Source organism: Thunnus thynnus, chromosome 10 (assembly GCF_963924715.1).
Source record: "Thunnus thynnus chromosome 10, fThuThy2.1, whole genome shotgun sequence".
In the NCBI taxonomy this organism is placed as follows: Eukaryota; Metazoa; Chordata; class Actinopteri; order Scombriformes; family Scombridae; genus Thunnus; species Thunnus thynnus.
The window spans coordinates 25,419,977-25,432,900 of NC_089526.1; the positions used below are offsets into that span (position 1 = coordinate 25,419,977).

A 12,924-nucleotide genomic window follows, 5' to 3' on the forward strand; every position below is an offset into this window, starting at 1 on the left:
TTATGTGCATGTGTGTGTGCGTGCAGCCTGTGCCAGGTGCCTCCATAGGGCATTACCCATCTTGCACTCGTGCCACTCTGAGATTATCCAGTAAAAAAACGGGAGAGATGAGAATCTCACAACACGCCAGTTTGATTTGTACCCCTTGCTATCAAAGAATGCTAATTAAAATCATATTTTGCATATGTCTTGTCTTTCATGCGCATATGCAAATTGCCCCTGTTGCCTTTCAGCACTCTGTAATTAGGTTTATGAAGGACAGCTGTAATACATAATTAACAGAAATGTTTGCAAGCTCTTTTTTCTTCACGTCTAAACACGACGACTTAAACAAGCACGCGTGAAGTGTTCCAAGGCCTCGCTTTTCTCTCTCAAATATATTGATTAATTCTTTTACCCCCCCCACCCTCTCAGAAATATCTTAATTATGCTGTTTGTTTATTTATAGATGATGCCGTCAGTCAGAGAGACGCTTCTAGTGGGCCAAAGAAATTCCACATTTTGATCTTGCCATTCTCCCCTGATTGGAGTATACAAGATTTAGTCATACGCTTGCTCCCAGTTTAACTCCAAGGCAACATTCTGGACGGGTGGATGGATTGAGTTAGAGAGGATTGAGAAAATGTAGAGTGATGATAACGAGGCAAAACAGTGGAACATGTTTGAATATTTATATGGTGGTGGTGTTAGTTAGCGTCGGCCTCAGGGGCCTCGATGACGGATGGGACTCTGGGGCCATGATGGGATGGAGGACTCAGCCGTGTGTGTGTGTGTGTGTGCGCGTCCAGACGTTGGAAGGGGGAGGTTTGGGGTAGAGAAGGGCAATAGCTGACATGGCGACATAAATGGTGAAATAATTATGCTTTTGCTTTATGATAGACTGACTCCTAAAGTTAGCAGGAAAGCTTCAGAAAGGCACAGACGGGCTCGCCGGAGAGAAAATAGAATAATGATCTACTTGGAAGAAGGAAAAGTGAAAAACCTCCAAGAAGAGAAGAAATAGGAGGAGCGTCACAGAGGGAGGACCTGAGTGTGTGCAGTGACAGTGCCAACCACATGACTGTCGGTTCAACTCCCTCGGCCTCTTTCATGTAGCTCCATCCTCAGCTCTCAGATGTGGTCATTGTCTCTCAGTTGCACAATAATGGGAAGTGATGGGTGCTAAATGAAAAGGCCAGGGGATGAAAACACTGGTGAAGCAGCTTGGAAGTCTGAGTAGTTAGTCCTGTCATCCGTATATTATGTTTTCATATGCTGTTTAGGAGACACGGTAAACTCAGGGCCCTTCGACAAAGTCAGGACATTGTGGTCGCTGTCGAGCTACGGTACCCCAGTATTTTTGACTGTGTGTGTGTGTGTGTGCTACTTCATGCACTGCAGATACATGTGCATTTAAAAAAAAAAAAAAAATCCATACACGTGCACATATTTGTGTGGCACGTTGATATACAACATGTGGCACTCTTTGCCTAGACTCTCATTATACTGTCGGACCGAAAAGGTGCTTGAAAAACAAACAAATACACTCCAACTTTGTTAACCATTCACAGACTCGCAGCAAATAATACTCCTCTTGTGGTGCAACATTTTCATATAAATTTGTGTCTGTTTTGCTGGTCTGTCATCAAATAACAAAACAATAGTATTCCAGACAAAACCTGTTTATGACAGCTTATTATTGCTGTTCTGAAAACTCAATGTCGCATGGGTTTCTTTTTTTTTTTTTTTTCTTTTTTTTTTCCAGGAAACGGTCTACATAGGAATGCGAAGAGAAGGATGTGTTAGTGCTCTCATGCAATTGTTCAAAAGTGTCTTAACAGTTGGAGAAAACAGAGGAAACGCTAACAGACAGTCCCACATATTCTTAAAGTGAAACACGTCTTTCAAGGGAGGGGGGGAAAAAAAGCAGAGTAACCAAAACCAAGCATCTTTTATGTTTTACAGCTCAATGTTGGAAACAATGAAAAACAGTTTTTAAATCCAACTAAACCTTAATGTAGGAAGACATTTATTCATTTCATTGCAGTTAATTGCGGATGTTGTCTACCAGTGCTTCATTTCCCCGTTCCCACATCTTGTCCCTTACTGCTCCAACGGTTTGTGTAGCATATTGTAGCTCGATGCCCTTTGCTTAACCCATGTCCTGCGTGTGTTTTGTAGATGGGCCTTCGTGATGAAGAAACACCTCAGCACCCACCTGCTGGGAAAACATGGAGTCGGACAGCGTAAAGAAAGGTAAATTAAACAACTGCGTTCACTACTACGTATTATAATCTGGTTTGAATTTGATGTTTTATTGGTAGGACAAACTACAGTACAGCAAGTAATTCATTCTAGATATTGGAGGATGACTGCTACAACCCCTAGGTCTGCAAGCTTTTAAGCAAAAAGTCCCCCCTTGTTAAATTTCAAGTTAAATATAACTTGAGATCCTCCCTTTTCCCCTAATGAGTTAAATGGCTTTCACTCATTCTGTCTGTCTCGGTCTCTTGCTTACATCTCTTTTTTCTGTCAAACTTTATCTGGCGCCCTCCCTCATCTTACTTTCTGCTCTCCCTCTTGAATTAAGGATGAATGATGTTTCTTTTACCATTTTTGTCTGTGCATGCGAGTGTGTGTTTCTGTGTATGTGTAATGTCTCCAGCTTGGCCCTGTCTATCAGAAGCAGAGCCCTGCTGTCAGTGTGTGTTTGTGTGTGTTGTGTGTGTGTGTGTGAGAAAAAGAAAGATGAGGAGATGAAGTTGTGAAGCCCCCCCCCTCCCCTCCCCTCCCACTACCCTGACAAGCCAAAACGAGACGTTAAACACCTCTCAATCTGTCAAGCGAGCCGCTAAAATAGAAACAGACCCGCTTTTTCATTACTCTGCAACCAAATTGATACTTTTGACAACGTGTGGTATTAGATATGACAAGTGCCTTCAGATATGGAAGTAAGCAGCCCGACCAGATACCTCTCCATCTCTCAGACATGATCGACTAAATTCCTACTGTCAGCTGTTCATCTGGATTAGATGGAAACAAATCCTCATATCCTTAACTGCTTCAAGTCTCTGTTTCATCCACATGTTTGTTATTGTGACCTCTGCTTATCCAAGGATAGCTGACAGAGCTCCATGGCGTTCTGTAGCAACACTCTGCTTCATACAGCACTCACAGTTACATGCGTTCACATCAGTGACATGCCCAGTACCACAGGCTTCTGCCGTTTGCCACTGACCAACACAGAGATGACATTTCAGTCGTGAAGGTCTTTGTCCAGCATCTAAGCTACTCATTTGGAAGAAAGAGCAAAAATAAAGCAAGAGAAAAAGAAAACACAGGAACATAAACTATTTATGTTGGCTTTAGGCTTCTCTAAATATGAATGGTTGAATGTTATTGTTCCCTTTTACACAGCAGATGCCTTTTCCTGAATTTCAGCTGTTTTCTAACAGCATTTGTGTAAGTTGCTATCGGACTACTCTAAAGAGAGAAGAGAAGAAAAAACAGAAAAAGAGCTTTGTTAAAATCACTGTGAAATGGAAGTTAGAGTTTATCTTCCATAATGTGACATATTTTTGAGTGAGACAGAATATGTGGGTGGGTTAATACGAGTGGGATTTGATCGGATCTATCAAAAATAGGCATAGCTCAGCGAAAACGGAGGAATACAGAACTGTAGTGAGATAAAGAGTAGGACGAGGGAGAACTGAATGACCTCAAGCCCATTCTTTGAAAATGTCAACAAAGTTTTTGTCACCGACTCCAAACACTCACCTCTGACGTATTGCCTGGCTAGCTAGTATGACCCACGAGGTAATGGTCAACTGTAATTTCAACTGATGGGCGGTGTTGGCTAGTCTAGTTCAAGATGAGAGACAAACAACAACAACAACAAAAAATTGTGACAGATATTTGACATATAACATCGATAACACATTAACACAAGGACACGTGATTAGAACTTAGGAAAATGCAGTCTGTATTTCACTGTGTCTGCAAGATAGATTGAGAAAAGGTCATTGTGATTACTTATAGGGGATCTCTACAAATTTTGCACAGAGAAGTCTGTTTACAGGTGTTGGGAGAACTGGTGCATACGAGGAAAAAGTTGTGCTGCACAAAGCGGCTCCAGACAGAGCTGCATGTCAGTTGGAACTGAAGACTGAAAATGAAAAAAAAATCTGAGAGTGTGGAGTTAGAGAGGAGTGAGGTTGACCCGAATCTTTATGGTTGAGTGAATCAAGTTATGTTGCATTATGGGTAATGTAGGCAACAGTGAACGCACTTAGTTTGATTTTAGTTAGAAGTTGACTTGCGTTTCCTTCGACTAGCCGCTCTAAAATTCCCATCTCTAATTTCATCACACTCTGTCTCCCAAAGACCTTTTGTACTCTTGGCTTTTGTATTAAGAGGTAGCAATACAGCCAAGGTCATAGAGGACACACATACATTCACACACACTGGGTTCTGGGCATGGATGGAGCTATAAGGTCTGTGTGTTACCTGATAGTGTTTAGCTCAGTGTGTGTATTTGCCAAAAACAACTCCAGTCACTCTCTTCATCCATAAAGCATTGTACCACACAGCAGCATCATTACATCACACACACACATAGAAGTACTGTATGATCACTGGGTGCACGTTAAAACACACCCGTGTACACACGCGTACAGTTATGTTTTTGCATATGCACACACAAACTGCACATTCCAGCAAATCATCATCAAAATCTTATTTCATCCCTCGTTTTCTCTCATTCATTTCTCTCGTTTAAACACGTGCCTCTACAGATACACGCATACACACACACACGCACACACACCCCTTGCGTGCACACTTAGAGGGAGGACGGCCACAAGGTTTGTTCTATTTAAACCTGTAAAACACGGTGTCATCATTTTTCTGACAGTCCTGCAGACAGAATTTATCTCATCATTAATTAACCATCATATTTCCAACACAGTGCAGCTTAATTAGCACAAGGTCATTGGGGAGGGCTTATTAAGTGGAACAAATTTGGGCAAATGTAAGAGAGGAGGCAGAGGACGGAGGATAGAAGTGGGAAAAGGAGGAGAAGGAGGAGTGAGAGGGGTGGGATGACGGAGAGATAGGGAGAGAGGAAAGACAGAAGAAAGAAAGAAGAAAGAAATGCAGAAAGAAAGGAAGTGTGTGTGCGTGCGTGTGCATGTGTATGTGTGTGTGTGTGTGTGTGTGTGTGTGTGTATGAGCAGTTTGGTCCAATGTGACAGTGCTGGCTCGGTGATTGATAACTGCACCGGTTTTGAAAGCCCAGACCTGGAGACTAGGACGGTTGCAGAGGGAGAGAGACAGGGAGAAGGAAAGGATGGGGAAATGTGTGTGTGTGTGTGTGTGTGTATAGGGTGGGGAGGGTAGGGGGGGGGGGGGGGGGGGGGGGGGGGGGGGGGGGATCTGAACCAGCAACTAGGGACCGGTGAGGGGGGTGGGTTGAGAGGCGATGGGGGTTGTTGGGGGGAGCCAATTGCAAACATATGCTGGCTGGCAGGCGGTGGAGAGATGGATTGCAGTGGGACAGTGTCAGAGAGGCAGTTTCATCACCATCTCTACTTCCCTGTTCACCTGGTATTTTTAGAACACTGGGGAGATCTGTTAGTCAAAGGAAGAGAAGAGGAGGAGCAGGAGGAGGAAGAGACCTGACTAGCCGTAGGTGACGCCAAGCTCCACTTAGCCAAATCCGTCTGGGGCCTCAAACGCCAAGTTATTTTGGGTGGGTATCTGTGAGGAGGATAGAGTCCCACCAATATGCGCTTTAAAAGGATGATGATGCTGACAATTTCTGCTTTCACTTACACTAACTATTTTAATTAATCAGCCTAAACTTTATTTATCTCCCAAGGAGAACTCTTGCCCCACTAGACCTTTCCTAAGTACTTAAAGGGAATGAGAAGGACTCAGCACGGTGGAACCAAACTAAGGCCTTTGCTATGGTCAAGGAAAGGAGGTGGCAAGGGGGAGTATAATGCATGAATATATGAAATCCAAGAAAGAATGTTATGGCTGTGCAAAAAAAAAAAAACCCTGCACACACTGTGGTGATCAAAGCCAAATGCAGCACTTCCTTTCGCTCACAAACCTGCAAATTTTCTTGTCACATGGTGTCTACTTTCAGTTTACCACACATGTTTTAGGGTTAAAGGAAGCTGAGGTATCCAGACGAAACCCACAAAAACACAGGAAGAACACGCTACAAAACGTCGGCTTTATTTAAATGCGATTATTTTCATGTGAGGAATAACATAGCTTTGTGTTATTCAAACACAGCATCTCATTACAAGCAGTTCTTGCTAATGAGGGTAGCGGATAGAGATGGCCAACGCTGGTCAGATGTGACTTAAAAATAAAAGGCTAATATTAGCCCCGTATATCGTTCTAACCCCTGTGGGGAAGGGGAGGAAGAAGAATTGTAGGGGAGATGACAGACTCCAACTATCTGACAGGTTCTGGGTGAGAAAGGGAGAGAGAGAAAGAAAGGGAGAGCTGAACTGTAATAAAGTGACACAACTGGGTCTTCGTCTCAGTCACACCACCACTCCTCACTGCAGGCACTCAGCGGAGACGAGGGCTTTTTGTCCTTTTGTTTGCCTGTATGTGTGTACACTCTGCTAGATGTATACTACCGAGGACCATATGTCCTCAGAAGTATACATAGACCTAGCTGTGTTTGTTGTATGGTTTCAGGTTGTAATGGCATTGAACAATGTTAAAAGGTTTTTATTGTAACATTGTGCATCGCAGCTAAGAATCCTAATAAGAAGCTGTTATCACCCACTTGTAATATCATACTGAGTTGCATTAGCCCTGTTTCATGGTGCATTTCCATCTGAATATGTAATCTCCCGTATTCACTTAATACATGCGGGGTTTGAGCCAGCCTAGCGGGAAAAATGGTTGTAAAAGGCCTCAGAATCTGTAAAAGTTAGATTTTATTGAGTTTGATTGAGTGTTGCAGTGTCACAAAAGAACAATAGTGCTCTTCTGATTGTGAAACAGAGAGAGGATACAACCATCAGTTCTGGATCTCTAGTATGAACTAATGCTGTACATGAAACATGGAATAAAACAAGCCAGTAATAATTGTTATGTAGTATATAATTTCTTTTGAGAAACAACCCCACCGATTTGTGTAAAATTGATTTATGTGTATACACGTGTACATGTGTCTGTGAGCACGTACGTGTGTCGATGTCGTTGTAGATCTTTTCTCTGCCATCAAAACACATTTCACATATTTCACCACATAGTTTGATTTCTTATTCCAGTACTTCATTTTTCTTGTAATTTGCCATTTTATCCGTGGTGTACATCTTAGTGTATGTGTGTGTGTGTGTGTGTGTGTGTGTGGGTGTCTGCGCAGGCACCTAAACCAACACTTTAATAACAAGGGAGTGTCTTGAGAGAGCATGACTGACAGCAGCGACCTTGCTTCAATTGCTTGTAATTAGTTCTTTAAAAACAGGGCGCCAAAAGACAACTGACCTGTCTCACATACCTGTTTTCATAGGTAATTGTTAAAACGCCTGCCATTTTCACGCTTGTAATAATAAACTCCTTGAACTAATACACTCATCACTCTTGAAACAGGAGTGCTGACAACCAAGAAGAAAGATGTATTTGTTTAAGTAAAGAAAAAAAAAAAAAAAAAAGGTGTGATACAATCGTCTGGAGAGAATGTTTTCAGTGTTTTGGACGTGTCTAATTACTAAAGTCTGCTCACAGTTTGGTTGTAGGTCGATGGAACCTCGGCGCAGTCGGCTTTTACTGTATCTTTGAGCCAAATAAGCCGGTGTTAAAATGCGTCTAATGGAAGGAAAACAGAAAACCAGGTGAAAAGGCATGAACACAGATCCAGAAATAGCAGGCATGATGCACACAGCGCAGGTGTGATGACTCACAAAATGAAGACAGGGATATTCAGAGCATCTGTCATTACATGTCTGCAGTGGAGAGCGGTGTAGAAACAGAGTCGTTTTTGACTGCAGATAGTGATTTGGGATTTAAGCAACCGATTGCAACTTTGTGTGTATGATTCATATCTTTATTTGTGTCTTTAAATGTTTGGATTTTAATTTATATTCAGTATTTCCCCTAAATTTTTATTCTAGGCAAGATGAATGAATAGATCCCTTCTATAGAAAATATCCTTTATATTAGATTTACACAATAATATCTGACTTTCAATTTAAAATAATTAGCTTAATACATCTACAAATCAATCTTTCAGTTTTACCCTGGTTTACATAATGCACTGCCTTTATTTTTCTATGTTGACACGATGGCATTAATATCTACTGTACGTTCCTGCATTCATTCAAGTCGCTGTGCCAGTGTCCGAGCTTGGCTGAGCGGGCATCTGGCTTTTCAGCACCGGGCTCTGGGCTTGCAGCCGCGTCCCAGCATGCCGTGCAGCGCAGCCATATTGCCCCGGCACCGAGAGCCGGGACCGTCCAGGCTGGATGGGGGGAGCGAGGGCGGAAGAGCCCTGCCTGGAGCCAGCATGGTGGCAATATGGACCACACAGAGCAGGCAGGGGTCAAGTCACACGAAAACCACGAGCCAGTGTGTGTGTGTGTGTGTGTGTGTGTGTGTGTGTGTGCTGCGCATTTGTGTGTGTGTGTGTGTGTGTGTGAGGGAGAAAGAGAGAGAAAGAGAGTTAGCTGTGTGATAGGGAGATAAAGAGTAGATAAAGACAACCCCTAATTCATTAGAATAAATCCTTTCCCTTAATTATTGATAATGAATCTGCTCTTTAATCTTTCTCTTTCTTCCTCCTCTTATCTGCCTGTGTCAGCACTTTGTCTTTCTGTCTTGGTGTTGGGTGGTAAGGCCTAGTTTTCAGCCACCCAAGGGCAGCAGTCAATAACATCCCGTGCTGCTGGTACTGTAAGCAGGGATGTGATTAGCAGCACAGAGACGCACAGGCAAGGCAGCGGGGAAATATTAACTTGAAAGTAGCCAAGGATATTTGGACTCACTGTGGGGTATTTAAATATCCTTAAATCCTGAAAAAAAGAAAGAAAATATGTTTTTTTTTCTTGTTTTTATCTTTTAAAAAAACCTTCAAATCTATATCAAATCAAGCAGACAACAGAAAATGAACTAGTGTCTGTTGATGAAGCAGGATCACATTATAACCGCTGACAAACACACACCGGTGATCAATGCTGTGTAGTAATCTTAGTGCAACATCTGCGGACTGTTTTTTTTTTTTTTTTTTGAGCGCTTGCACTCATGAAGATCCATTTCCCAGAGGTCTGTGCAGCTCACGTAGTCCCGGCGTGGTACTGGCAAGGCCTCAGCGACCCCTAGCTCACCTTTGTGTTTGCTGGCTGCTTGTTTGAACAGGAGCCAGCGGACAGCGCCTCGCTGTTTACCCTACTCAATATTTCATGGAGAATGAACACTCGCAGAATGAGGGATCGCGTTAATATTGCTGTTAAAATTAAGCGATAATTAAAATTTGTTAGTTTAAAAGCCATTGCAGTCGATAAAAGTTTGATTACTGGGAAATTAGGTGCATTAAGTTTTTATGGGTTGGCCTGTGCTATCGCTTGGGAACGATTTTTATGCACTTGTCATGGGCATATGGTGTAGAAATGTGGGAGTGTGTGTGTGTGTGTGTGTTTGTGGGTAGGGGGTGTGAGGGAAGCATGTTGCTGACACACTTTAATGCTAAAATCTCCACCCCTGTGGTCTTACTCATCATTAGTTAAAGCGCAGTACTACCACTGCTCGGTAACAGCAACTGTGACAAAATGCCAATTATAAATCTGGGCTCATGTCTTGGAGTAGGAAGGTCTGAGGTCATGTACGACTTAGCTACTTTATGGTGGTGTCATTTGGCCACTGATGTCACATCAGCACTTCCATCCATGCTGTATATTGTTGTTGGTCACTCTAACATCCAGCTCTTTGTTGCAGGGTGCAGCAGGGTCCTATCCGATCCTATTACTAATAATAATGTTAGTTAGCAGTCGACAGCTCGTCCCAGAGTTGGAAGCTGCTCATCATGTCAGAACAACGTGACCTTGACTTGTGGAATAAATCTGCAGCAGTAGTTTGTCTTCTCATAACAGCATGTACCTCATCTCTGTAGTGCAGCTCCAACAGTCCCTCCAGCTTTTGAAGTTTTTCTTTTCCGAAGAATGATGTCACCCACCGCTGAAACCCAAGTGACATTACTCAACCAGACAAGAACGGAGAATGTGCACAGTTCACCTTCATATTCATTTCACATCCTGTGGCACAAAACCAAGCAGTTATACAGTGACACAATTGTGCGGCTAACTGTTGACAGTGGTTGGACATTATGCACAGTGGGACTGTGGAAAAACTGGGCTGTTGCCAGCCTGTTTTTCTTCTCTATTGAAACATCAGACTGTCATGGCAGAAATGGATGTTGCCAGGCATCACTAATGAACCAATTAATCAATGAATTAGCTGAGCAGCGATTAAATTAATGCGAGCTGGACGGGCAAGCAGCAGTCGTGGATATATCCTGGGGAAGGTGATTAACACACACGCAGAACAGGCAGCGATCAACAAGGCCACTATTAAGTTGGACCACTTCCTGAACTTTTCTCTTTTCAGCTAAATATAGGAAGACTTAATTCATTATATTTTTCTGTGGACTAGATAAATATTATCATATTTTCCCATGCAAATACAAACCATGCTAAGATGCAATGGAACTACTGTATGTTTTACATTATCTTATTTTTTCCTGTAATTTCTGTCAATCTTTAAGTATTATCTTCTTATACCTACAAACAGCACCCATCTATTCTACACAATGATTGTTGGACACTGTTGTTAAATTACATTGAACAAATAAACATACACTTTGACATCATATATTTTTTATTTAATATATTAATGATGTAATATAATATACATGCACTCACCTGTGAACATATCAATAATTAAATATTCACTCACTAACCAGAAGATCCCACTGAGATGGATTATATGACATAATTAATGATAATTAATTAAAATAATTCTCTAATCATTAGGAGAGCTTTCCTAAACATTTCTATTTTTTGAGTATTATAATATACTGTTGATGTTGTTTAATCAAATATGTAAGGGTGAGAGGGTGAAAATATTCCAGCTTTTCTAAAATAACTGAATAACAGACACTCTGACAAACACACACTACACCACAGATAAGATTTATACAATAACATCTCTTAAATAATATTAATTGTATCTCCTCACATACAGCTAACTTCTTGGCAGAACGGTTAAAGAGAAACTTTTGCACTGACACTGTAAACTCTACCGTATATTCTCTATTACGGATCATTTTTAGTGAAATAAATGATCATTAGATTAAACTATTCTTCTATCCGGGGACATCCTAGTGCCCCTTCAAATAAACCAGCTGGTACTCCAAAGTTCCAAACTCACTGAGTTATAAACCACTTCCTCTCATTGCATGAATCCCCAGCTACACATGTGACAGACAGCGTGCATGTTTTCATCTTCTGGTATGTGGTGCGCCTGTGTGGGCTGAGTGGCGCTTAATGTTTGAACATATGATGTGTGTGTGTGGGTTGGACACCAGAGTACGAGGCTCACCCATGATAGTTTAAAGCAGTGGTTCTCAAAGTGGGGTCGGGGGAGGGTGGGGCCCGTGCAGTTGATGGTCTTGAGCAGGCTATAGGGGCCCTTTAGGGGCCTCTATGGAGTCTCAGTCTGTTTTCACTGTAGTCACAAATGATTCCATTTAGATAATGTGAACGAATGATTGTTGGAATTCAGGGTTTCACTTTACCCTCCATCATCTCCTCATGTAGAATGAAGATAGAACAACTCATCACTAAATCCACAATAATAATGTTTCCTAATGGCCCCATGAGACTAGATGTTAACACTGGGGGGGGTTCATGTACATTTTAGTCTAGCTGATTTGGGGAATACAGTGTGTGTGTGTGTGTGTGTGTGTGTGTGTTTAGCACTCAACAATGCAGAACTCATCATAATCAGCTCTGTGTTGGCTGTCGGTCCAGCTCTATACCGCATCATCTCCGGGCATCCATACTCTCACCCCCCCCATGCTCTGCTTGAGCTGAGACGTTACAGAGAGGGGTGGGTGGGGGTGTTTTGGGGCTCCCTTGATTATGTGACATCCTCCGGAAGACCGCTGGAGTTGTTTCCTCCATTACTTAGACGGGGAAAAAAGAGGCCTTTTCACTATTGAGACTGTCACTCTCAATTTGGGCTAACGGTAAGCATGCACAAGGCCTCCTGGATATTCCCCCCCACCTGCTCTCACCCCACTCCCACTCGCCCCCCCCACACACACAGGCACGCCCCCCCCCCCCAACCTCCCCTCCCCCTGCAGCGGATCGCCGTGGTGACAGTTTGATTAGATCATCAATCGTGGCCGTTAACAGCGGTTTTCCTGAGCACCTGGACCGGCAGGTCACAGCTGGCTCTGAGCTACCGCTGTCCCCCTGACCCAGAGCTGTGTGTGTGTGAGTGTGTGAGTGTGTGTGTGTGTGAGTGCGCGCAGGCACACAATTGCACATGCAGTCCAATTGTATTTCGCGTGCATGACATTCTTTTTATATCGTATTGTGAACTTTCAAATACAGCTGTACGTGTAGTTGTGTGTTATGTAGTCCCATGTGCAAGTCCATGTGTGTGGCTAATATGTTGATATTTATGTCCACGTCTGTGTGCAAGCACGGTTGTGTTTGTGCATTTTGTAAGCGTGTGTGTGTGTGTTTTTGAAGTGACCCCAGTGCAGTGCAGAGCTTTATTTGGATGTCCACTGTTGTTTCAATTCAATACAAATGAGAAATGTGTTTCCTCTGGGGGCCTTTAGACCCACCTTGTTATTTTCGGAAATGTTTTTGTCTGACCTGGGAGGTCGAAGCACTAATGAATGTTTTAATT

General features: G+C 42.7%; 1 protein-coding gene across 3 annotated transcripts in view; it reads left to right on the plus strand.

Annotated features, from left to right (window-relative positions):
* Positions 1-12,924, plus strand: part of znf407 (zinc finger protein 407) — a 146,858-nt gene that overhangs the window by 62,540 nt on the left and 71,394 nt on the right. For all 3 annotated transcript variants that reach the window (XM_067602268.1, XM_067602270.1, XM_067602269.1), the window contains exon 5: positions 2,161-2,235. In XM_067602268.1, the coding sequence (XP_067458369.1) occupies positions 2,161-2,235 (75 nt within the window). The remainder of the gene's footprint in view (positions 1-2,160; positions 2,236-12,924) is intronic.